Source organism: Oncorhynchus mykiss, chromosome 4, assembly GCF_013265735.2.
Source record: "Oncorhynchus mykiss isolate Arlee chromosome 4, USDA_OmykA_1.1, whole genome shotgun sequence".
In the NCBI taxonomy this organism is placed as follows: domain Eukaryota; kingdom Metazoa; phylum Chordata; class Actinopteri; order Salmoniformes; family Salmonidae; genus Oncorhynchus; species Oncorhynchus mykiss.
Genome location: NC_048568.1, coordinates 10,535,028 through 10,558,810, shown reverse-complemented (window position 1 = coordinate 10,558,810; position 23,783 = coordinate 10,535,028). Strand labels below are relative to the sequence as shown.

Below are 23,783 nucleotides of genomic sequence, written 5' to 3'. Positions count from 1 at the left end.
CGAGGGGACAGCAGCGCAAGCATCTTATTTTGCGTTCAGTGTGCGCGGAAGCAGAGCTTCATATTGAGCACCTGCGCTTAATATAACATTTTAGTATGCTATTTATAAAGACAAAAAGTTACATTTTGGACTACAATAGAAATTGAAATAACGTGAATAAAAAGTAGCCTATTTCAACTGGAAACGGAGAATTAAAGACCCATTTATACTTTTTAGACTTAATTCAGTGGCACCAACGCCTATTTAGTCCAGCCTATATGGTGCTGACATTGTCACAAACCATTGTCTAAAGCGGGGATGAACCGAATCCTTCCCCGCCCAAATGATGGTTGATTTGGGAAGTATTTCCGCCTAGAAGGTGCTGTAGAGCAACCGACAGCCAGTAGTGGCCAGCAGCAAACAGCAGCTACAGCGGTGGATGTAGGATCAGAGTCGGGGCGAATCGGGGATCCACTGTCAGAGGGGAAGGGGAGCAGAGGGACTCTCAACACTCACTGAATCATGGCTACTGAAACAGTGTCACCGGCATGCACTGGATCCAGTTTGCTGCAACCCATAAGCGAAATCATCAATCTCCCTCTCGACCAGGTAAATATGCAATTTCTTGCTTTTTTCTACAGATGCTATTCAGTTGTATTTCTAGAATTCCGTCGCATGTCCAAAATCGCAGCAAAACCAACATTGTGCAGTTTATTATTTGATTCCCCAATATCAAACAACGAAGATTGGTATTTTTCGCTCAGAAGAAATCATGAATTTGGATTGCTGTGATTCAATTGCGGTTCCACGGGTTGTGTCAACACGTTGATGCCATATTGGCATAAACGCACATCTCGTAATGATTTCATTAAAGGCCCCTTTTAAATTTCACACACAAATGTCACGTTTAGTCGACAATGAATCTTCGGCCAACCTTTCAATTAAGTCGCTTATTTGAACAATATGTACCGTAGGTTTCTGTGTAGCAGACTGTCTACAAAATCCTATATTTGGATTCACAGCTGACATTGTCCTCTCACTGTTCAGGCTATAATGGCTGCGTTCACACAGGCATCCCAATACTGATCTTTTTTCCACCAATTAGTCTTTTGACCAGTTACATCAGATCTTTTCACTTAAGATATTTTTCAGAACTGATCTGATTGGCCAAAAGTCAAATTTAGTGGGGGGGTCAGAATTTGGCTGCCTGTCTAAACTCAATGTAGCCAGTTTTATTTTATGCCCAAAATAAATGACACATCTTCAGTAGCCTAATCAGTGCTGTTGGATTGGCCTATGTGTATTGCTGCCAGTGCCAAATAAATCTGTATTTATCATACCTTCAGTTATTACCGAAATTAGGGAATGTATTCATTGCAATGGATTTCACATAGGTTTAGGCTATGCCCATTCTGATTACCTATATGTAAATGAAATAGTCTCCCTTGTCATTAGACTACAGTGAACACTCAGATAACATAGTAAATTCTATTAACCTGGGCCGCAGTGCACTGGTCTATGGCCCGTGACATGAATGGACAAAAGTGGTGAGGAAGGAGCGCCCTTTTCAAATCGAACCGTAATCCGTGCCGCTTGGTCATGTTGTCAACAAGGCAGCATGGTGCATCGTCGAGAAACATACATCACTTTTCCATCAAATAAATGGTAGAATTTTCAAACTAGTTTTCATTGAGAATGCAGATAAATAATTGTTATCAAGAGCAATGGCTTTTTCATGTGAACACAGAATCCTACTCCACGTGCTTAATCTAGCCTAGGCTACGTCACTTTTGTTTTGAGCCGACATCGCCTCAGGTTTTGAACGGGGCACCGGGCTCACACCGGGAGGCAGCCCGGTTCCAAAACGAATTCAATCACTTTTTACAAACTTCTCCCACCGGGGTAACCCTGTCCAGATAATCAAATCCCCTCATAGCCTACTCAGACCACAACAGCTTGTGCAGTTTTAAATTTGCACCTACGTTTACGATCTACACAACATTTGCATCTGAAAAAAGATCAGTGGAAAAATCTCTCAGAATATGCCACATGTCTCTTTCACATTCATAACCAACCAAGTTTAAAGCCATGATCATTTATGGCATGGCTTCTAACCTTTCTTTAACTAGGCAAGTCAGTTAAGAACAAATTCTTATTTACAATGATGGCCTACCCCGGCCAAACCCGGGCCAATTGTGCGTTGCCCCTTGGGACTCCCAATTACAGCCGGATGTGATACAGCCTGGATTTGAACCAGGGACTGTAGTGACGACTCTTGCACTGAGATGCAGTGCTTTAGACCGCTGTGCCACTCGGGAGCCCTAAACCTTGAGTTATGTGCTGTAATGAACTAGGTAAAGGATGGTAAGAGGGAGCCTCTCTCACTAAGGTCACATCACGATTGAGTCCCAAATGGCACCCTATTCCCTATTTAGTGCACTACTTTTGACCAGAGCCCTATAGGCCCTATTATGGATTAGGGTGCCATTTGGGACACAAACACATTGCCGGTTATTGGCCAAGCATCAGCTGTTCCCTCTGATTGCCTCTTTGTCATAAATCTGTGAGAATGAAGACATGTTCTCCCCACTCCTCGCCTGCTTGCCACTTTAAAACCTGTCTGTCACTTAAAAGATCTAGGTGGTTATAGTGTATTTCCTAGTACTGCCTGGTTTCTTTGTTTACAATCAACACACCTTGTTCCTTTTTTCACACCTTATGAGCCCTGGTCAAAAGTAATGCCTTATAAAGGGAATAGGTACCAGTTGGGCACAATCCAAGAAGATGTACTGTTGTACTTCTGCTTTCTACAAGAGACACTGTAGTTGCCAGTAAATGCTCCTATAGTATTTATGAAGGAAACGTGAACACAACAGTGGGTCATCTGAACAACTGTCTGTTCCACTTAACTCCTTCATGTGGAGAGGTATGCGGTGTGCTTGTTTGGTGACTTCATGGAGTCTATTCTAATGAGTATTCACTGAGTATGTCCATTGATCTCTGTGGTACAGCTTTGGCTCTACATACTGATGGCCTACCTTACAAACTGTAGCTTCATACTCACTCAGAGGTGTGGCATTATATAGAACGATCTTTCTATAACGCTTATCTTTGGCCTCTTTGTACCTAAAACCAACTGTGACAGCATCTGTCTTCCAGAATACCATCAATTTATAAAAGTATAGCTGCTGATCAACATTATTTAATGGTCTCTTTCCCTTCTCTCTCCGATGGTAGATTTTTCAGTTGTCTCTGATGACAGAAGTTGTTACTAATCTATTAAGTGATCTTGTTCTCTAGGCAGGCAGTAAAATGAGCCCTGGGTCTACTACGGATCCTGTAACATTACTCACTCTTCCGTAGACACTGGTCTGTAGTTACAGCCTACAGATCTGTGGCTTACCACTGCCTACGGAATGCAAAGACGCCATCTACGGCCTATAGGCCCTAGACTGAGGTCTGTTGACTGTGTGGACTGGGTCATTTCACCATTCCTCAATGTTTAGAGAGCTCCCTCTGACTATTGGACTTTTGTCATCAGAAAGTGATTTTCCTGTACTGTATTGGCTGTAGATGTTTGCTGTTAGAAGATTACTTCATTGTCAATTTACTACATTCTCCCCAGTAGCCAACACTGATACAGTACATACAACATATTACTATCAGGGTAGGTAGTGAGTGAGTTTGCCCACTGTTGTCTTGTAGTAGGCCTTGTAGATGGATAGGGATGATTACTCCTTTAGCCCCCCAGTTCAGGAAATATGTCATGTGTGCCTTGCTTCATTGCTGTATGGTGAGGATTAACCTTTATTTAACTAGGCAAGTCAGTTAAGAACAAATTCTTATTTTACAATGACGGACCACCCCGGCCAAACCCTCCCCTAACCCGGACGGCGCTGGGCCAATTGTGCACCGCCCTATCACCACCAGTGATATCCTAGTTATTTGGCCTAGAACAGAGATTGTAGAGACCCAAATTATTTTTTTCTTCCTGTCACCTTGAAAATAACACGTGTATCATATATCCATATTGTGACTAAAATTCTCTCACTCTCTCTGAATTCAAGATGATAGTTACCTCAGCCACGCTCAAGGTACTAAACGATATCATAACCGCCATCGATAAAAGACGATAAAAGACAGTACTGTGCAGCAGTCTTCATCGACCTGGCCAAGGCTTTCGACACTGTCAATCACCATATTCTTATCGGGAGACTCAGTAGCCTCGGTTTTTCTAATGACTGCCTTGCCTGGTTCACCAACTACGTTGCAGACAGAGTTCAGTGTGTCAAATCGGAGGACATGTTGTCCGGTCCTCTGGCAGTCTCTATGGGGGTGCCACAGGGTTCAATTCTCGGGCCAACTCTTTTCTCTGTATATATCAATGATGTTGCTCTTGCTGCGGGCGATTCCCTGATCCACCTCTACGCAGACGACACCATTCTGTATACTTCCGGCCCTTCCTTGGATACTGTGCTATCTAACCTCCAAACGAGCTTCAACGCCATACAACACTCCTTCCGTGGCCTCCAACTGCTCTTAAACGCTAGTAAAACCAAATGCATGCTTTTCAACCGTTCGCTGCCTGCACTCGCACGCCCGACTAGCATCACCACCCTGGATGGTTCCGACCTAGAATATGTGGACATCTATAAGTACCTAGGTGTCTGGCTAGACTGTAAACTCTCCTTCCAGACTCATATCAAACATCTAAAATCAAATCTACAGTCGGCTTTCTATTCCGCAACAAAGCCTCCTTTACTCACGCCGCCAAACTTACCCTGGTAAAACTGACTATCCTACCGATCCTCGACTTCGGCGATGTCATCTACAAAATAGCTTCCAATACTCTACTCAGCAAACTGGATGCAGTTTATCACAGTGCCATCCGTTTTGTTACTAAAGCACCTTATACCACCCACCACTGCGACCTGTATGCTCTAGTCGGCTGGCCCTCGCTACATATTCGTCGCCAGACCAACTGGCTCCAGGTCATCTACAAGTCCATGCTAGGTAAAGCTCCGCCTTATCTCAGTTGACTGGTCACGATGGCAACACCCACCCGTAGCACGCGCTCCAGCAGGTGTATCTCACTGATCATCCCTAAAGTCAACACCTAATTTGGCCGCCTTTCGTTCCAGTTCTCTGCTGCCTGTGACTGGAATGAATTGCAAAAATCGCTGAAGTTGGAGACTTTTATCTCCCTCACCAACTTCAAACATCTGCTATCTGAGCAGCTAACCGATCGCTGCAGCTGTACATAGTCTATCGGTAAATAGCCCACCCAATTTACCTACCTCATCCCCATACTGTTTATATTTATTTACTTTTCTGCTCTTTTGCACACCAGTATCTCTACCTGTACATGACCATCTGATCATTTATCACTCCAGTGTTAATCTGCAAAATTGTAATTATTCGCCTACCTCCTCATGCCTTTTGCACACAATGTATATAGACTCTCTTTTTTTCTTTTTTTTTCTACTGTGTTATTGACTTGTTAATTGTTTACTCCATGTGTAACTCTGTGTTGTCTGTTCACACTGCTATGCTTTATCTTGGCCAGGTCGCAGTTGCAAATGAGAACTTGTTCTCAACTAGCCTACCTGGTTAAATAAAGGTGAAATAAATCAAATAAAAAAAACGGAGAAATCCACAGCAATGTAAGAGTAATTGAGTCAGTCTTAGGGGCTGCGGTACAATCCATCAGAGACGGTGGCAGACTAACATTTCTTATGTTTCCCTAGTTACAGTATGGTGTTTTAATGACATGCTCAAGTGATGTTACTGTGGAAACAACTTGCTATAAGCTAGAAACCAAAAAAGGAGCGGCTCCAGGGATCTGCCTGTGGTCTAGAGCTGGTCTAAGCCAGCTTTACTTCAGACTTCTCCTATGAAAAGAGACAGGCTGTGTCCCAAAAGGCACCCTATTCCCTTTATAGTGCACTACTTTTGACCAGAGCTCTATTGCCACTTAATAGCATGCCATTTGGAACACGACCACAGTTTGGTTTCTGCTTGGCCATACCCAGCAACACGGTCATAGTAAGCTGATTTAGTGTTAGGGATTTGTCCAGGGGGAAAAGGGTATCTGCAGCTATAAGTTATAGGCTTACTGCAAATAAGTTATAGGCCTACTGCAAACCCTGGCCCGGGGCAGAAGACTTCTGTAATATCGAAGGGGTAATAACACTTGGGCATTCCAGAAGCCACGGTCAGAGTCCCAAAATGGCAGTCTATTCCCTATGTACTAGTGTACTACTTTTGACCAGGACCCTACATAGGGAATAGGGTGCCATTTGGGACGCAGTCATGCTCTGCTCATGACTCTGAAATGAGTCTCTGAGACTCCCAAATACTCAACCAGAGTTCACTTTTTTTTCATTGTGGTCTAAAAGGCTAAACTGAATCTAGATCAGCACTCTAAGATGCTTCCAGAGCTGTGGGTTAATGGTTCTGAAGTTTCAATGGAAGTGTCTTCCCTATGGCCAAGTTGCATTTACATCCTTGACTGTGGTGGTATAGAAGCAAACTTGGTTACCGGTACTTTCACACATGCAGCGCAATTGACACATCCTGAGTGTGAGATGCGTCACAAGCACTGCTGTCGACCTACTGCAGTGAATATTTTAGCAAGCGGAGGAGCTCAAGCTTATTGCATTAGCTGTGTGTGTGTGTGCGCGCATGAGAGAATCTTTTGTGCCAAGCCATAAATGGTGGTGTTCCCCATCCAAAAGGTTTTTGCCTGAGTTTGCTGTCCAACACCCTGGTAGCGCAGTGAGAAGGAATGTGCTCAGGGAGTAGAGAAAGGCTATCTGGCACAGTGGCTGAAACCCAAATTACAACCTATTCCCTGCATAGTGCACTACTTTTGACCAGAGCCTTATTCCCTATGGGCCGTGGTCAAAAGTAGTGCCCTAAATAAAAAAGAGGATGCAGTCCATGTGTGACCTTTACATAACCACGGGAATGTAACAAACTCAAGTCAGAACATGGAGCTAATAATGCTGACTGCTCATTTTAATAACTCCACTCAACTCCGATTCCCGTCTCATAAAACCGAGAGGGATTCATACATAGTATGTCATAGACCTATGAGTTTGTTGAGTGAATACCCCAGTTGGCTAATTTGTTCCTTATGTTGCCTTATGTTGGCTGAGGTTACGTGACCATGGGACTGGGTGTTCCTATCTCTTCAGAGCAGATTGGATCAAATGGCACCCTATTCCCTCTTTACTCTACTTTTGACCAGGGCCCAAATGAGAGCCTTTTTGATATTTTAAGTAGAAATGTTTTTAAAAGCCTGTTATATTCAATGAAGTGCCCTTTTTAATATAGGAAACATGGAGAATTCAATAAATCAGATGTGTTTTAAATATGAAAATAAAGACTTTTGGCATTTCACTCCATCCACCCTCTGTGACTTCCAGGAATATTTTAACCCACTTAACCTCCAACATTTCTCGAAGTTCACCATCATTGTGAAGTCCTAGTTATTTTGTTGCTTTGACAGTCATTTCTGAAGATTATTTATTTAATGTGATTCATTTTAGTGGAAAAAAAACCCTGTCCCTCATTTTAAGGTCAACCCTGTTACGTGAACTGAACTCTCTGAAGCTTGTTTCAACAATTTCATTTCATGACACTCAATTGCCCCTCCCTGTTGTACACAACAAGCTTCCATTTCCTCTGTCGCAAGGGAATTTATGGCTGATTTTAAGATGAAACCGTCAACCCTGCTACGGTCAACCCTTTTACTTTATTTGGCACTTACTATAGTCATTTTTGAGATGGGAAAACATGTTTTTTATTGCGTTGACAGAATGTTCAAATGAGGTGAAATCAAATGTTATTTTCCACCAAGTTACACATATCAAAGACACCGAATTGGTGGAATGACCAAGTGCACTAGGGAATAGGGTGCAATTGGGGATGTAACCAGGGATCTGCACGGCCATGGACGTAGGCCTCTGGAAAAGGTTTGGGCGGTATCCAGATTTCCATATCTTCAAATGAAAATAGACCCCAAAACATCAGTTAGCAGAATGCTAACAAAATGCTAACAGGTGATAAGGAATTCCCACAGCGGATGCTAGGTAAATGCTAATTAGCGCATGCAAACATTAACTACAACACAGCTCATAAAGTTATGCAAGTATTTCAAAACGTAGCTTGCAGCATGCATAAAAAAATATTATACAGCAGGGAATGGATGTTAATCCAGGTGGGGATTGTCTCAACTGCTGTTTCCAAGAAGCTGGTGTACAAAACCGAAAGTAAAAGACACAAAAACGAGACTTAAGAATGGGAAGCATAGAAATAGTGCACATAGAACAGATCTACCTCTTCTTAGACTTGCTTTCAATGACCATGATATATCTATAACTCACTTTTCTATGTGCATTTGGTCGGGTCTCCCAACAAGTTACATATTGCAGCTTTAAATTGTGCTTCAGAAGTGACTCACCTCATGAATCTCCCGAGGGGTATATAGTGCCATCTTTATTTTATTACTTACCTATTTTCCCTCTTCTATCGATCAAAATTAAGTCAAAGTTTTACTGTGAAGTTTCAATTGCATTCTGCAATTGCATTCTGCATTAATGTGTTAGGTATTTTAACTTTTTTTTCAACACAAAAAAAACTTGATTAATAAAATATTTAATCAGTCGTCTTCCTCAAATGAAGGGGATGGTAAACTCAATCTTTGCGAGAGGGAGGGAATCTGATTTCATTGGTCCTCAATTTGCGGCTCTGACATGTCATTCAGGATAAATGGAGTAATCCATGAGTTAGCCTGTCAGGGAGCAGGTTAGTTCTGAAGGATTCGTTGCCATAGAAATGTACCTGGCTAAAAGGAGAGCCTCTTTTGTGGTACCGGTTATCCCGAGTTAAACTCAGAGTTGACCAAAGTTACATCGCAAAGTCCTCAAACCACGTACATAGTATAGGGCTCTGCTTTGTTCATTGTGGTTCTTTGTAAACAAACACACATGACAGGCTCAAACAGCTGTTTTGAGGAACTAGTACAGTATAAGTAGTACTGGTAAGCATCATAATGGAAAAATTATCTAAAAGGCCAAATGATGAACTTGATCTGCTTTATCTATTACCTAGTGCACAAGTTGACTGTAGGTATTTATTTAAAAAGTACCAATATTAAAATATATTTTTTTAAAACAGTATTGGAAAATCATACTGAGGGTATTTCGAAATACCCCAGGATACTATATATGTCTGCATCCCAAATTGCACCTTATTCCCTATTTGGTGCACTACTTTTGACCTGGGTAGTGCGCTGTGGTGGTAGGGTGTCATTTTTGGGATGTAAGTCTATAAAGGACTGCTTATGGGACACTTTCTGAGGCCTCAGAGTGCTCTCTGGAGAGCGACTGGGAATCTACCATTTACCCTGTAATTTTCATGTTCCTTTTTCTGATAAATTAAACTAAAAGTGAAACCATGACAGTGTAGAACAGCATGCTTCTGCATTGAGAATAATTCCTTTTATGTTGAGGAGCTAATTAATTTAACAAACCTCTTGGGGTTGAGAATCTCTGATGTAGCAAGTGGTTTAGAGACAGCCATTGACCCTGTATTACTCAGCATTTTCACTGACCTAGAGAGGGAGGAAAATATTCTGAACAAAAATATAAATTCAATATGTAAAGTGCTGGTTTCATGAGGTGAAATAAAAGATCCCAGTAATTTTTCATGTGTACAAAAAGCATATTTCTCTCAAATGTTGTTCACAAATTTGTTTACATCCCTGTTAGTGAGTATTTCTCCTTTGCCAAGATAATCTATCCACTTGACAAGAAACTGATTAAATAAGGAGCTGATTAAACAGCATGATAATTACCTTTTTGCTAGGGACAATAAAAGGACACTAAAATGTGCAGTTTTGTCCCACAACACAATGCCACAGATGTCTCAAGTTTTGAGGGAGTGTGCAATTGGCATGCTGACTGCAGGAGTGTCCATCAGAGCTGTTGCTGAGGATTGAATGTTAATTTCTCGACCATACCAACGTTGTTTTAGAGAATTTGGCAGTACCTCCATCTGGCTTCACAACAGCAGACCACATGTAACCCTGCCAGCCCAGGGGATTCTTCACCTGTGGATTGTCTGAGACCAGCCACCCAGACAGCTGACGAAACGGAGGAGTATTTTTGTCTGTAATAAAGTCCTTTTGTGACTCCCACCCAGGGCAGCGCCCCTGCCCAGTCATGTGAAATCCATAGATTAGGGCCTAATTTATTTATTTCAATTGATTGATTTCCTTATATGAACTGTAACTCACTAAATTAATTGATTGTTGCATGTTGTGTTTTTATATTATTATTCTATTATTACAGGCAGTCTGCCCACATCCAGGCAATCTACCCCTGTGGCTAAGATTTTCTTTTTCATTTTTCCTGGGAGATGAACATTGGGTTGTTATTTTACCTGAAATGCATATAGTCCTTTTTTTTTAATTTTCGTTGTTGCTCGATCTTTGTAGAATTTTTGCCCCAAAAACACACAAAATTGTGTGTTTCTCCGACTATTGACTCTAGAAAAGCTGGGCATCGAGCAATCCATTTCTGAACCAATGCATTCTAACAGTCTAATAAATACATTTCATATACAGTGCTTTCTGGTTATAATCTTTTTCGACAAGACAGATCTGCCACTCCCCCACCTTTGGAAATCTTTACCAAGGATCACCTTCAGTGCTCGGTGGTCTCCACCAAGTCTGTCCCAAACAATGTGATTTGCTGGTTTTAAGCATTACACTTTCAAATAGCTCTTTGTTGACTGTTGCTGGGTGCTTATCGTCCTCCATCAGCACCGGCCTGTACCCTACCTGCCCTAAAATCTCTCCTGGCCCCTTACATTAAGTCTGAATTTGTCCTGCTAGGTGACCTAAACTGGGACATTCTTAAACCACCTGACCAAATCTTAAAGCAATGGGACTCCCTAAATCTCTCTCAGATTATTACCAATCCCACAAGGTATGACTCCAAACACCCAGAAAAGGCTACTCTCCTTGATGTTATCCTCACAAATTGATTTGTCATAGACTCTTGCTAAAAAAACTTTAATGAGCAAGCCTTCCTTCATGGCCTGGCCTCTGTAAAATGGTATAGAATCAGCTTGATTCCCACTGTCAGAGACGTTTGGACCTTCTTTTTTGATTCTTTCAGTGGTATTGCTAACGAACACGGTCCCATAAAGACACATCCTGCATTGTCTTGGCTGTGTGCTTAGGTTCGTTATCCTGTTGGAAGGTGAACCTTCGCCCCAGTCTGAGGTCCTGGAGCACATATTCATCAGGGGTGTCTCTGTACTTTCCTCCTTTCATCTTTCAGCCGATCCGGACTAGTCTTTCAGTCCCTGCTGCTGAAAAGTGGTCTGTCATGTGCCTTTTACTGAGGATTGGCTTTCCGTCTGGCCACTCTACCATAAAGGCCTGATAGTTGGACTGATGCAGAGATGGTTGTCCTTCTAGTAGGTTCTTCCATCTCCACAGAGGAACTCTAGAGCTCTGTCAGAGTGACTACCGGGTTCTTCGTCCCCTCCCTGACCGAGGGCCTTCTCCCCCGATTGCTCAGTTTGGTTGGGCGGCCAGCTCTAGGAAGAGTCTTGGTGGTTCCAAACTTCTTCCATTTTAAGAATGATGGAGGCGTCTGTGTTCTTGGGGACCTTCAATGCTGCAGAATTGTTTTGGTAACCTTCCCCTGATCTGTGCCTCGACACAATCCTGTCTCGGAGCTCTATGGACAATTCCTTTCGACCTCATGGCTTGGTTTTGCTCAGACATGCGGTGTCAACTGTGGGACCTTATATAGATAGATCTGTCCTTTTCCAAATCATGTCCAATCATTTGAATTTACCATGGGTTGACTCCAAGTTGTAATACCATCTCAAGGATGATCAGTGGGAACAGGATGCACCTGAGCTCCATTTCGAGTCTCATAGCAAAGGGTCTGAATACTTATGTAAATAAGGATTTCAGTTTATTTTGAATAAATTTGCAAAAATGTCTGAACCTGTTTTTGCTTTGTCATTATGGTGTGTTGATTTTATGCTAAAATGTTTTCAGCCATTTTTTAATAAGGCTGTAACGTTAAAATAAAAGTGGAATAAGTCAAGGGTCTGAATACTTTCCGAATGCACTCTATGCTATTGCAAAAATAGTCCTTTTGGTTTTGTTTATAAAGCTCTTAAGTAACATTTGATTTAAAAAAAAAAAGAACATTTTCATTAGTTTGTTACTGATGGCTATATCTAATAACCAAAAACACAAAACACAAAACACCACAATTCAAGTGTTTGTACATCATCAAGTAAATTCCATATTTTGTTAAGACATATCTTAAGAAACATAAAAAACAAATCAATTATATTTCAAACTAACAGAATTTATTTTTAAAAAAAATGTTACTAGTCTGCCGCTTAGTAGCCAATGGCTATACTTCCGCAAGTCCTCACGTGTAGAATAATATCGGCTGTAATATTCTAAATATTGTCCGTTTCAGATGGCAGCCAACTGTTTGGTGAAGGAACGGCAGGGGACAAAAATGACATGTCCTCCTAAAACTGCGAATATACATCGACATTTGAATAACGACAGTGTTTTGAATATACTTGTACAGGAAAAGTCAAGGACAGTGGTACATGACTTTGAAAATTACATTGTAGGCTAATTAAAATGTTTGAATTCATGACTCTTCATATGACACTTCTAGTGTTAATCCACAGATAAAAATAAAAAACGAAGTTTCCCCCTTAAATCTATGATTAATCTCTCCTCATTCATATTTCAAATACCCCACGCGGATTTGCCTGCTCTTGAAAGCCAATGAGTAGCTGGGAGAGTACGCCAAGCGTCTCAAATAGAACAAAGTTCTATTTTAGTGCCTGGTTACGCAGACACCCGTTGAGGTGCGAGAGCAGTGTGGATGAAATGATTGAAATAGCATGCACGGGGGTTAGGATTTATAACACTGCACAGGATCCTCTTTCAAAAGGGGTTCAAACCCTGGCACATGTGCTTATAATCAATCAGTATATATGTATATGACTACGATAACGCTAAATTTGAATAATCAACATCTGAGGGGTACTAGTTTTTACAAATCAGTTCTTTAGTTTGATCATTTTCAGGATTTTTCCTTGTCTACTGTGCTCTGTGTGTGACACAATGTTCTGTGTGCTAGCAGGCCTATTTACATGGGCATTTGGGCATTTAAATCTGCTCACTGATTGTACTTGGCTGCCAGTGGGCCCCTCAATTGTGTGGTTCCACCTACAAAGCACTTCCTTCCCTCTATGTGTCAGAGCCTAGGTCCCAAATAACACTGTTGGGTGAAGGACACAGAGTTGTCTTCCCGGAGAAGGGCGGAGCATACTGGAACATGATGGGAATTTCCCCAGTTCCTGTAGTTGGATCATTCCGGGACGGGATTATTCAATTTATGTATCTGTGAAGCAATGTGTTGTGTGGGAAAGGGAGGTGTTACTGATGATTCATCTAGAAAAGAGTGATATATCTGCCCTTGAAAAGGGTCAGCAGGGTCAGGGTGCGTCCCAAATGGCACCCTGTTTACTATGTAGTGCACTACGATTTGGAACACACCCGGGGCCAGAATACTGAACTGCTGGGAAATGAAACCCCTGTTGCGCGAAGTCATAAAATCTTGCCCTAGTAAAACCATCAGGATTGGTAAAGAGAATAACAAAGACAGACTGTAGCTCATGGCAGTAGGGTTGATGACATTGGTACCCTGGCTACCCTCTGCTGGCACTGGGGCCACGGCCGTGTGGCCTGGGTAGTGGCTTTATGAGGAGGCCGCTGTCCCTCAGGAGTGACTCATTCTGAGTCATTCTCTGTGGTTGTGCCCCAAATGGGACTTTACTCCTTATAGGCTCTGGGCAAAAGTATTGCACTAAATAGGGAATTGTGCCAATTGGGAAGCAACCTATGTCACTGCCACCTCACGACCTGGGTGGATCTCAGTCAGAGCCTTATCCACTCCCAGTTGCACACCCTTTGCGCCCCTGGCCAAAAGTAGTGCACTATATGGGTAAAAGGGTGCCATTTGGGATGCAGATGCAGACATAGTGTAATAGGAATGATAGAGGGTTTGATGTGAAGTAGTTAAATAGATGAATTGGTATTATTCTTCATGTCCACTATGATTATGTCAGGTGTGCATTATTGCATCACGCATCTTTCTCTGCATGTAACTCATCTTTGCGAACGTGTAATCTGAAAAGAAAATGGTCAATACACTATTCTTCCTCTGTACCTCATCTCTGGAAACGGCAGTAGTCATTATGATTTCTCTCCTGATCAAACCTCTATTACTTTACCTAAGTGTATGACTGTCTAGCTATGGAGTAATGGTTTAGGAGGGGGACTCTTGAGATAAATAATTGTGTGTCTAATGCATTGCACTGAGAGAGCACTTAGTGTTCATGGGAGATTTAATCATCTGAGAGCAACTTCTTGCTGCTCGGTAATACCCAATGGACAAAGCCATCGATCACATGACACAAGTCATTCCTGTTTGAAGACTCAATAGCGCGTTGAAGCCAAACGAAGTCGGTTAAGATATAACATGCGCAGTTTGAGCTACTACCACTCCAGGAAGTGACGTTGCAGGTTAACTCAGTGCTGCATCCTCTCATTGACTAACTCAAATTGATAATCAATTCAAGGATGTACATCTGGAGTATTAGAAGCAATTATTATCTTTGAATTTATTTATTTTTTTACGTGCAGATTGACCACGAAGATTGCACATTTTTTTTATTCACTATAATGGGGGATCCTGTTTTTGGCATAATAATGCCTGCACTACTGGTGTACCGCGGTAGGCCTTGAACTTCCGTGGCTTCAATGAGAGGGGGCAGTTGTTCTCCCAGTTAATACCGATGGCGATGACATGCCAAGAGCAGATGTTTTGCACTCGGCCAATGGGGAATAATGGGTTAAGAACACTGGCTTGGTGTGCATTTTCAAATTGTACCCTATTCGCTTATATATATACACACACACACACACACACACACACACACTACCGTTCAAAAGTTGAGTCATTTAGAAATGTCCTTGTTTTTTAAAGAAAAGCACATTTCTTTGTCCATTAAAATAACATAAAATTGATTAGAAATATAGTGTAGACATTGTTAATGTTGTAAATGACTATATATATAGATAGATAGATAGGATGGGGATATACAGTGGGGCAAAAAAGTATTTAGACAGTCACCAATTGTGCAAGTTCTCCCACTTAAAAAGATGAGAGGCCTGTAATTTTCATCATAGGTACACTTCAACTATGACAGACAAAATGAGAAAAAAATCCAGAAAATCACATTGTAGGATTTTTAATTAATTTATTTGCAAATTATGGTGGAAAATAAGTATTTGGTCAATAACAAAAGTTTATCTCGATACTTTGTTATATACCCTTTGTTGGCAATGACAGAGGTCAAACGTTTTCTGTAAGTCTTCACAAGGTTTTTACACACTGTTGCTGGTATTTTGGCCCATTCCTCCATGCAGATCTCCTCTAGAGCAGTGATGTTTTGGGGCTGTTGCTGGGCAACACGGACTTTCAACTCCCTCCAAAGATTTTCTATGGGGTTGAGATCTGGAGACTGGCTAGGCCACTCCAGGACCTTGAAATGCTTCTTACGAAGCCACTCCTTCGTTGCCTGGGCGGTGTGTTTGGGATCATTGTCATGCTGAAAGACCCAGCCACGATTCATCTTCAATGCACTTGCTGATGGAAGGAGGTTTTCACTCAAAATCTCACGATACATGGCCCCATTCATTCTTTCCTTTACACGGATCAGTCGTCCTGGTCCCTTTGCAGAAAAACATCCCCAAAGCATGATGTTTCCACCCCCATGCTTCACAGTAGGTATGGTGTTCTTTGGATGCAACTCAGCATTCTTTGTCCTCCAAACACGACGAGTTGAGTTTTTACCAAAAAGTTATATTTTGGTTTCATCTGACCATATGACATTCTCCCAATCTTCTTCTGGATCATCCAAATGCTCTCTAGCAAACTTCAGACGGGCCTGGACATGTACTGGCTTAAGCAGGGGGACACGTCTGACACTGCAGGATTTGAGTCCCTGGCGGCGTAGTGTGTTACTGATGGTAGGCTTTGTTACTTTGGTCCCAGCTCTTTGCAGGTCATTCACTAGGTCCCCCCGTGTGGTTCTGGGATTTTTGCTCACCGTTCTTGTGATCATTTTGACCCCATGGGGTGAGATCTTGCGTGGAGCCCCAGATCGAGGGAGATTATCAGTGGTCTTGTATGTCTTCCATTTCCTAATAATTGCTCCCACAGTTGATTTCTTCAAACCAAGCTGCTTACCTATTGCAGATTCAGTCTTCCCAGCCTGGTGCAAGTCTACAATTTTGTTTCTGGTGTCCTTTGACAGCTCTTTGGTCTTGGCCATAGTGGAGTTTGGAGTGTGACTGTTTGAGGTGGTGGACAGGTGTCTTTTATACTGATAACATGTTCAAACAAGTGCCATTAATACAGGTAACGAGTGGAGGACAGAGGAGCCTCTTAAAGAAGAAGTTACAGGTCTGTGAGAGCCAGAAATCTTGCTTGTTTGTAGGTGACCAAATTCTTATTTTCCACCATAATTTGCAAATAAATTCATTAAAAATCCTACAATGTGATTTTCTGGATTTTATTTTCTCATTTTGTCTGTCATAGTTGAAGTGTACCTATGATGAAAATTACAGAACTCTCATCTTTTTAAGTAGGAGAACTTGCACAATTGGTGGCTGACTAAATACTTTTTTGCCCCACTGTATATACAGTGCCTTGCGAAAGTATTCGGCCCCCTTGAACTTTGCGACCTTTTGCCACATTTCAGGCTTCAAACGTAAAGATATAAAACTGTATTTTTTTGTGAAGAATCAACAACAAGTGGGACACAATCATGAAGTGGAACGACATTTATTGGATATTTCAAACTTTTTTAACAAATCAAAAACTGAAAAATTGGGCGTGCAAAATTATTCAGCCCCTTTACTTTCAGTGCAGCAAACTCTCTCCAGAAGTTCAGTGAGGATCTCTGAATGATCCAATGTTGACCTAAATGACTAACGATGATAAATACAATCCACCTGTGTGTAATCAAGACTCCGTATAAATGCACCTGCACTGTGATAGTCTCAGAGGTCCGTTAAAAGCGCAGAGAGCATCATGAAGAACAAGGAACACACCAGGCAGGTCCGAGATACTGCTGTGAAGAAGTTTAAAGCCGGATTTGGATACAAAAAGGTTTCCCAAGCTTTAAACATCCCAAGGAGCACTGTGCAAGCGATAATATTGAAATGGAAGGAGTATCAGACCACTGCAAATCTACCAAGACCTGGCCGTCCCTCTAAACTTTCAGCTCATACAAGGAGAAGACTGTTCAGAGATGCAGCCAAGAGGCCCATGATCACTCTGGATGAACTGCAGAGATCTACAGCTAAGGTGGGAGACTCTGTCCATAGGACAACAATCAGTCGTATATTGCAGAAATCTGGCCTTTATGGAAGAGTGGCAAGAAGAAAGCCATTTCTTAAAGATATCCATAAAAAGTGTTGTTTAAAGTTTGCCACAAGCCACCTGGGAGACACACCAAACATGTGGAAGAAGGTGCTCTGGTCAGATGAAACCAAAATTGAACTTTTTGGCAACAATGCAAAATGTTATGTTTGGCGTTAAAGCAACACAGCTCATCACACTGAACACACCATCCCCACTGTCAAACATGGTGGTGGCAGCATCATGGTTTGGGCCTGCTTTTCTTCAGCAGGGACAGGGAAGATGGTTAAAATTGATGGGAAGATGGATGGAGCCAACTACAGGACCATTCTGGAAGAAAACCTGATGGAGTCTGCAAAAGACCTGAGACTGGGATGGAGATTTGTCTTCCAACAAGACAATGATCCAAAACATAAAGCAAAATCTACAATGGAATGGTTCAAAAATAAACATATCCAGGTGTTAGAATGGCCAAGTCAAAGTCCAGACCTGAATCCAATCGAGAATCTGTGGAAAGAACTGAAAACTGCTGTTCACAAATGCTCTCCATCCAACCTCACTGAGCTCGAGCTGTTTTGCAAGGAGGAATGGGAAAAAATGTCAGTCTCTCGATGTGCAAAACTGATAGAGACATACCCCAAGGGACTTACAGCTGTAATCGCAGCAAAAGGTGGCGCTACAAAGTATTAACTTAAGGGGGCTGAATAATTTTGCACGCCCAATTTTTCAGTTTTTGATTTGTTAAAAAAGTTTGAAATATCCAATAAATGTCGTTCCACTTCATGATTGTGTCCCACTTGTTGTTGATTCTTCACAAAAAAATACAGTTTTATATCTTTATGTTTGAAGCCTGAAATGTGGCAAAAGGTCGCAAAGTTCAAGGGGGCCGAATACTTTCGCAAGGCACTGTATATATATATGCACACTACTTTTAACCAGGTAGTGCGCTATGTAGGGAATAGGGTGCCGTTTGGGACGTAGACTAGACTAGCCTGTTATCCAAACTGTAGCAAATCAGTACATTTACATTTTAGTAATTTTAGGCCTAGCAGATCTCCAATGCTTTTAGATTTGTGGGAAGTAGTGAACAAGCTCACACTGCACAGGATATATTATTAAGAGTGGGATGCATTCTGTTATGTGGACTGATGTTTCTTTGACTGCAGCCTGTGGGGTGTAGGGCCAGGCTGGATCTGATAACAGTCTCAGTGGCCAGGGGCTGGGTCTCTGGAGTGAGACCTGGGGAAATGGTCAGTAGTGAAAACAGGAAAAGGGAAGAACTGTGGAATGTACAATCAGCCACTGATGTAAAACAGTGACCTTTTTCTGTTGGTCGCAGTGTGGCAGAGACTAGAGAGAAGGGATGTGCGTGTCACAGGTGGCTGGTGGCCCCTTAATTGGGGAGGACGGGCTCATAGTCATGTCTGGAATGGAATAAATTGATTGGTATCAAATGTGGTTTCCATGTGTTTGATGCCCTTCCATTCACTCCATTCCAGCCATTATTATTGTGTGTGTGTGTGTGTGTGTGTGGTGCCAGCTGGGGTTGTGTTCCTCTGGTTTTCTCCAGATGTACATCTTATTGATGTATTTACGGTTGATAGTGTTTGAATTCCAACTGGCAAAGTTAATTTCCTATTTGCCCATGACAGTATTTTGATGTGAGATAGATTTTTGATGGGTGGAGATCGTGACTTTGCATATGTTCTAGGCTTGAACAAGAGAAGAGGAAGTGGTTCTCTTTTGTTTTGGATAGGCTGTCCTTACAGCTATAGTTGTTAAGAAGAAAAGCCATTGAGGATATGGCTTGTTGCATTGTGGCAATGAGACAGATGATGCGATGAGACACAGTTGATTGTAAAAACATGGTCTCTGCTCAGCAGCACATCAACATCTTTGCTATGGGAAGGCATGCAGGCTGTATCCTAGCAACAGGCTTCTTCAGTATCCATTCCATCATGGGCTCCAATGAGCCTTAACATTCACCAGAATGTGTTCTCTCTTGCCTCCTTGTGATTGGATGGATGTTGCGATTTAGAATAGAGGCTCATTCAATCCTGTAATAGAGGAAATTATTATCTTTGTTTGTGTAAGGTCATACTTTTCTATATGAATGACATAGATAGACAGCAAGGCAGGTCTCTTCTAGTGAAATTTTACTTTCCCCCTCAGTTTTTCTGTTGTAGTTTGCGTCCCAAATGGCACCATATTCCCTATATAGTGCATTACTTTTGACCAGAGCCCTATGGGAATAGGTGGACATTTGGGACCCAAACGTAATCCTGTGAGAGAAGGAAGGTGGTGGTGTAGTGATGTATGGGTCTGCCTCATCCTGGCCTTATTGCATTAGTTTTCCATACAATTTCTGACATTTTGTGTAGTAGTCATCCTTTTGTTTTGGCTTCTTATTGTTTGTAAAGGCTTAAAAAAAACTCCTTATTTGGCGAAACTAGTATTTTACATCCTCCTGTGGTTGTGGTGTTGTGTTACCATTGTTAAAACATGATCGTGATGTCACCTCATCTGCACATATAATGTACCATTTTTAAAGGCTGTCTAAAAAAATATTTGACACAGGTTGGGTTTCAACAGCCCATTGTAGTAGGAAACACATTTTCTGAAACCTATTTAAAATGTCTATCTACATAGTAACGTTTCCTCCAACTCTCGACATTGTTAATTTTCTTCATTTGTTCTACAGTCCATCCAGAATGACCTTGTGATCTGGAAGGTACTTTAACATTTTATCAGAGATTACTGCATACCAGTTCCTGTCTGCGTCCAAAATGCCACCCTATTCCCTGTACAGTGCACTACTTCTAACCAGAGCCCTATGGGCCCTGGTAAAAAGTAGGTGCACTATATAGGGAAAAGGCAGTTATTTCCTGGTCCCTCAAGCAGAACATCTGATTTATTTGCACTCCATCAATGTCCGTCTGCTGGCTGGCTGGCTGGCACATTATCCCACACATCCAGTACATATCCTCCCCAGCTTTACCTCAACCCATTGCTGTATACAGTATGAACCCAGCCCAGAGTAGGAGTGCTGATTTACGGCCCTGCTAAACTATAGCCATTGGGCATCCAGCATTGCCATCAACCATTGAGGGAATGCTTCCTTTGAAATCAATGAAAGGTCTGTACTGCCTGTGTTGCACCTGCGTTGTGTCATGTCCAATGGAAGCGTCCAAGCTCAAGAGTCGCAGAGGTTCAATTCCTGATGGCTGACGCATGTGCTCATTCTGTCTTGTGAATTGAAATAATGGAAAATTATAGTTGATTTTGGATGCATAATGGCCCCCACTAGACACCACTGGTTATTTTACTAAGATTTATGAAGTCAAGAAGCTACTAGCTATCTGTTACTCTAGCTAGCTTAACTATAGCTGTGTTCGAATACTCATACTGCCCACACTAACCATACCACCAACCTTAGTGGCGTGAATTGAGTATATCAACTCTGCAAAAGAAGAAACATCCTTACTGTCAACTGTGTTTATTTTCAGCAAACTTAACATGTGTAAATATTTGTATGAACATAAGATTCAACAACAGAGACATAACCTGAACAAGTTCCACAGACATGTGACTAACAGAAATTGAATAATGTGTCCCTGAACAAAGGGGGTGTCAAAATCAAAAGTAACAGTCAGTATCTGGTGCGGCCACCAGCTGCATTAAGTACTGCAGTGCATCTCCTCCTTATGGACTGCACCAGATTTGCCAGTTCTTGCTGTGAGATGTTACCCCACTCTTCCACCAAGGCACCTGCAAGTTCCCGGGCATTTCTGAGGGGAATGGCCCTAGCCCTTCTGGGGGGAATGGACCTAGTGAAGAGCACTTTTTGCCAGTCCTGTCTGGTCCATAGACGGTGAGTTTATGCCCATAGGCGACATTGTTGCCGGTGATGTCTGGTGAGGATCTGCCTTACAACAAGCCTACAAGCCCTCAGTCCAGCCTCTCAGCCTATTGCGGACAGTCTGAGCACTGATGGAGGGATTGTGCGTTCCTGGTGTAACTCGGGCAGTTGTTGTTGCCATCCTGTACCTGTCCCGCAGGTGTGATGTTCGGATGTACCAATCCTGTGCAGGTGTTACACGTGGTCTGCCACAGCGAGGACTGACCCTGGGCCTCTTTCTTTTGGTGTTTTTCAGAGTCAGTAGAAAGGCCTCTTTAGTGTCCTAAGGTTTTCATAACTGTAACTTTAATTGCCTACCGTTTGTAAGCTGTTAGTGTCTTAACGACCGTTCCACAGGTGCATGTTCATTAATTGTTTATGGTTCATTGAACAAGCATGGGAAACAGTGTTTAAACCCTTTACAATGAAGATCTGTAAAGTTATTTGGATTTGACTATCTTTGAAAGACAGGGTCCTGAAAAAGGGACATTTCTTTTTTTTGCTTATTGATCATAGTATGGCTATAGTTAAAATGCCAAAAGTTTGAATTTAAGAACACACCCAAAGTCTTAAAATGTCAAACTAGTCATTTGTTACGCTAACTAGCTAGCAAGAGGTTGCATAGCAACAGCATCAACTTCCGGTAGAGCTAGTATGCTGAACTGAAAAGAGACTGTTCCGTTTACAGTATTATACTCATTAAGTATACAGTATGTTAGTATGGGTATTCGAACACAGCTTATGTTTACATTCACAATGTAAACAAAAGCAACGTGTGTAATTAGAAGATAATTTAGTACAACCACTTGCAACAGTTGCATGAGTACTTGCAAGAAATGGTACAGTAGAGGAAAATAGAATAGACTTCCCCTCCTCCCCTCTGCTCCTCTCCACTCTCAAACCACACGCTCTGTGTAGCAGGTATAACTTCACATTGAGGGGATGATGATGGCAAAGCAACACAAGTGTTAGGATCAGTTTAGCCTTTTTAGATCATAATGAGTCAGATTATTATAGACAGGGGGGAACTGATCCTAGTTCTACTCTACTCTGAGACTCTTTAGGAATATGGGCTCTGAACCGAGCCCAGAGTTCAGAACACCTGGCACTGTATAAGGTATTGTCTCTGGTTGAGGTTGGCATGACGTGCCCCTGCAAGCTGTAGAGAGCAGTAGGAAGGAATACTGTAGCCTAGCCTAGACATCAAGGCGCATGAATTAAAGAAGACGATGACGCTTGAGTGTCTGGAAGGAGCGTACAGGAGTGCACAGCAGTAGGGCCACCATGAGATATTAATGAGCGGTAGATAAATTCAGAGCAGGATTTTTTTTTTTTAACAAGTCTAACTCGCCCCTCATAACTTTCTTTCTGACTGTCACACTCTCTCCCCAGCATTGCTCATCTTAAAAGGCATCAATCTGAAAGGGGTATAATGGCACATTTCGGAAATGTGCCATTATTCCCCTTTTTTTTTAAGTCCTAGACTTTGTCTTTTACATAGTCTAAAACTGCAGTTGTAGGTTTTAGGGTTAATCTACCTTTCGATAAACTGAAAGTATCCTGTGTGAGAAAAAGTTTGAGATCCTTCTAATTTGGCCAGGTTATCGTCCTTGTTGTGTCCCCTTTTAGAAATGTTATATCTACTCAAACACCATTTCTAGCTTTGTGCATCCTTCCATTTCAATACGTATCTAGATACATGGGCTACGATACGTTTAATTTGAAATGATTCGGTGCAATTCGGTTTGATTAGAGAACGAATCGATACAATTCAGTTTTAAACGATTTGATGCACTAACATTTGTTGCATGAACACATTCATTTAACAATCTAAAATAAAATATGCTACTGATGGAGCTCATGAGCTGGGCCTCTGAGTTGGATCTCTGTGTGTGTGTGTGTGTGTGTAAATTATGTATGTCTGGTGTATGTGGGTCTTTCTATAAATAATGGGGCCAGTGTGTAACATTGGGATAAAAAAAAAAATCAAGGGATTTTTATGCAGTTCCGCATGTGAACTTGGACTGGGGAATATATGCAAATTGGTCCATACAGACCCCTTGACTTTTCCACATTTTGTTACGTTACAGCCTTATTTTAAAATTGATTAAAAAAATAAATCAATCCACATCAAGCTACATACAATACCTCATAATGACAAAGCAAAAACAGTTTCTTTAGAAATGTTTGCAAATTTATGAAAAATAACCTGAAATATTACATTTGCATAAGTATTCAGCACCTTTACTCAGTACTTTTGTTGAAGCACCCCAGGCAGCGATTACCGCCTCGAGTCTTCTTGGGTAGGACACTACAGACTTGGCACACCCATTCTTCTCTGCAGATCC

At 41.8% G+C, this 23,783-nt stretch overlaps 1 protein-coding gene across 1 annotated transcript in view; it reads left to right on the top strand.

The window, feature by feature from the left end:
• The first annotated feature begins 22 nt into the window (after nucleotides 1-22).
• The window catches only part of mboat2b (membrane bound O-acyltransferase domain containing 2b), a 67,526-nt gene continuing 43,765 nt past the window's right edge, over nucleotides 23-23,783 (top strand). The window contains exon 1 of the mRNA XM_036975606.1: nucleotides 23-588. Within this exon, the coding sequence (XP_036831501.1) occupies nucleotides 502-588 (87 nt within the window). The 5' untranslated portion in view covers nucleotides 23-501. The remainder of the gene's footprint in view (nucleotides 589-23,783) is intronic.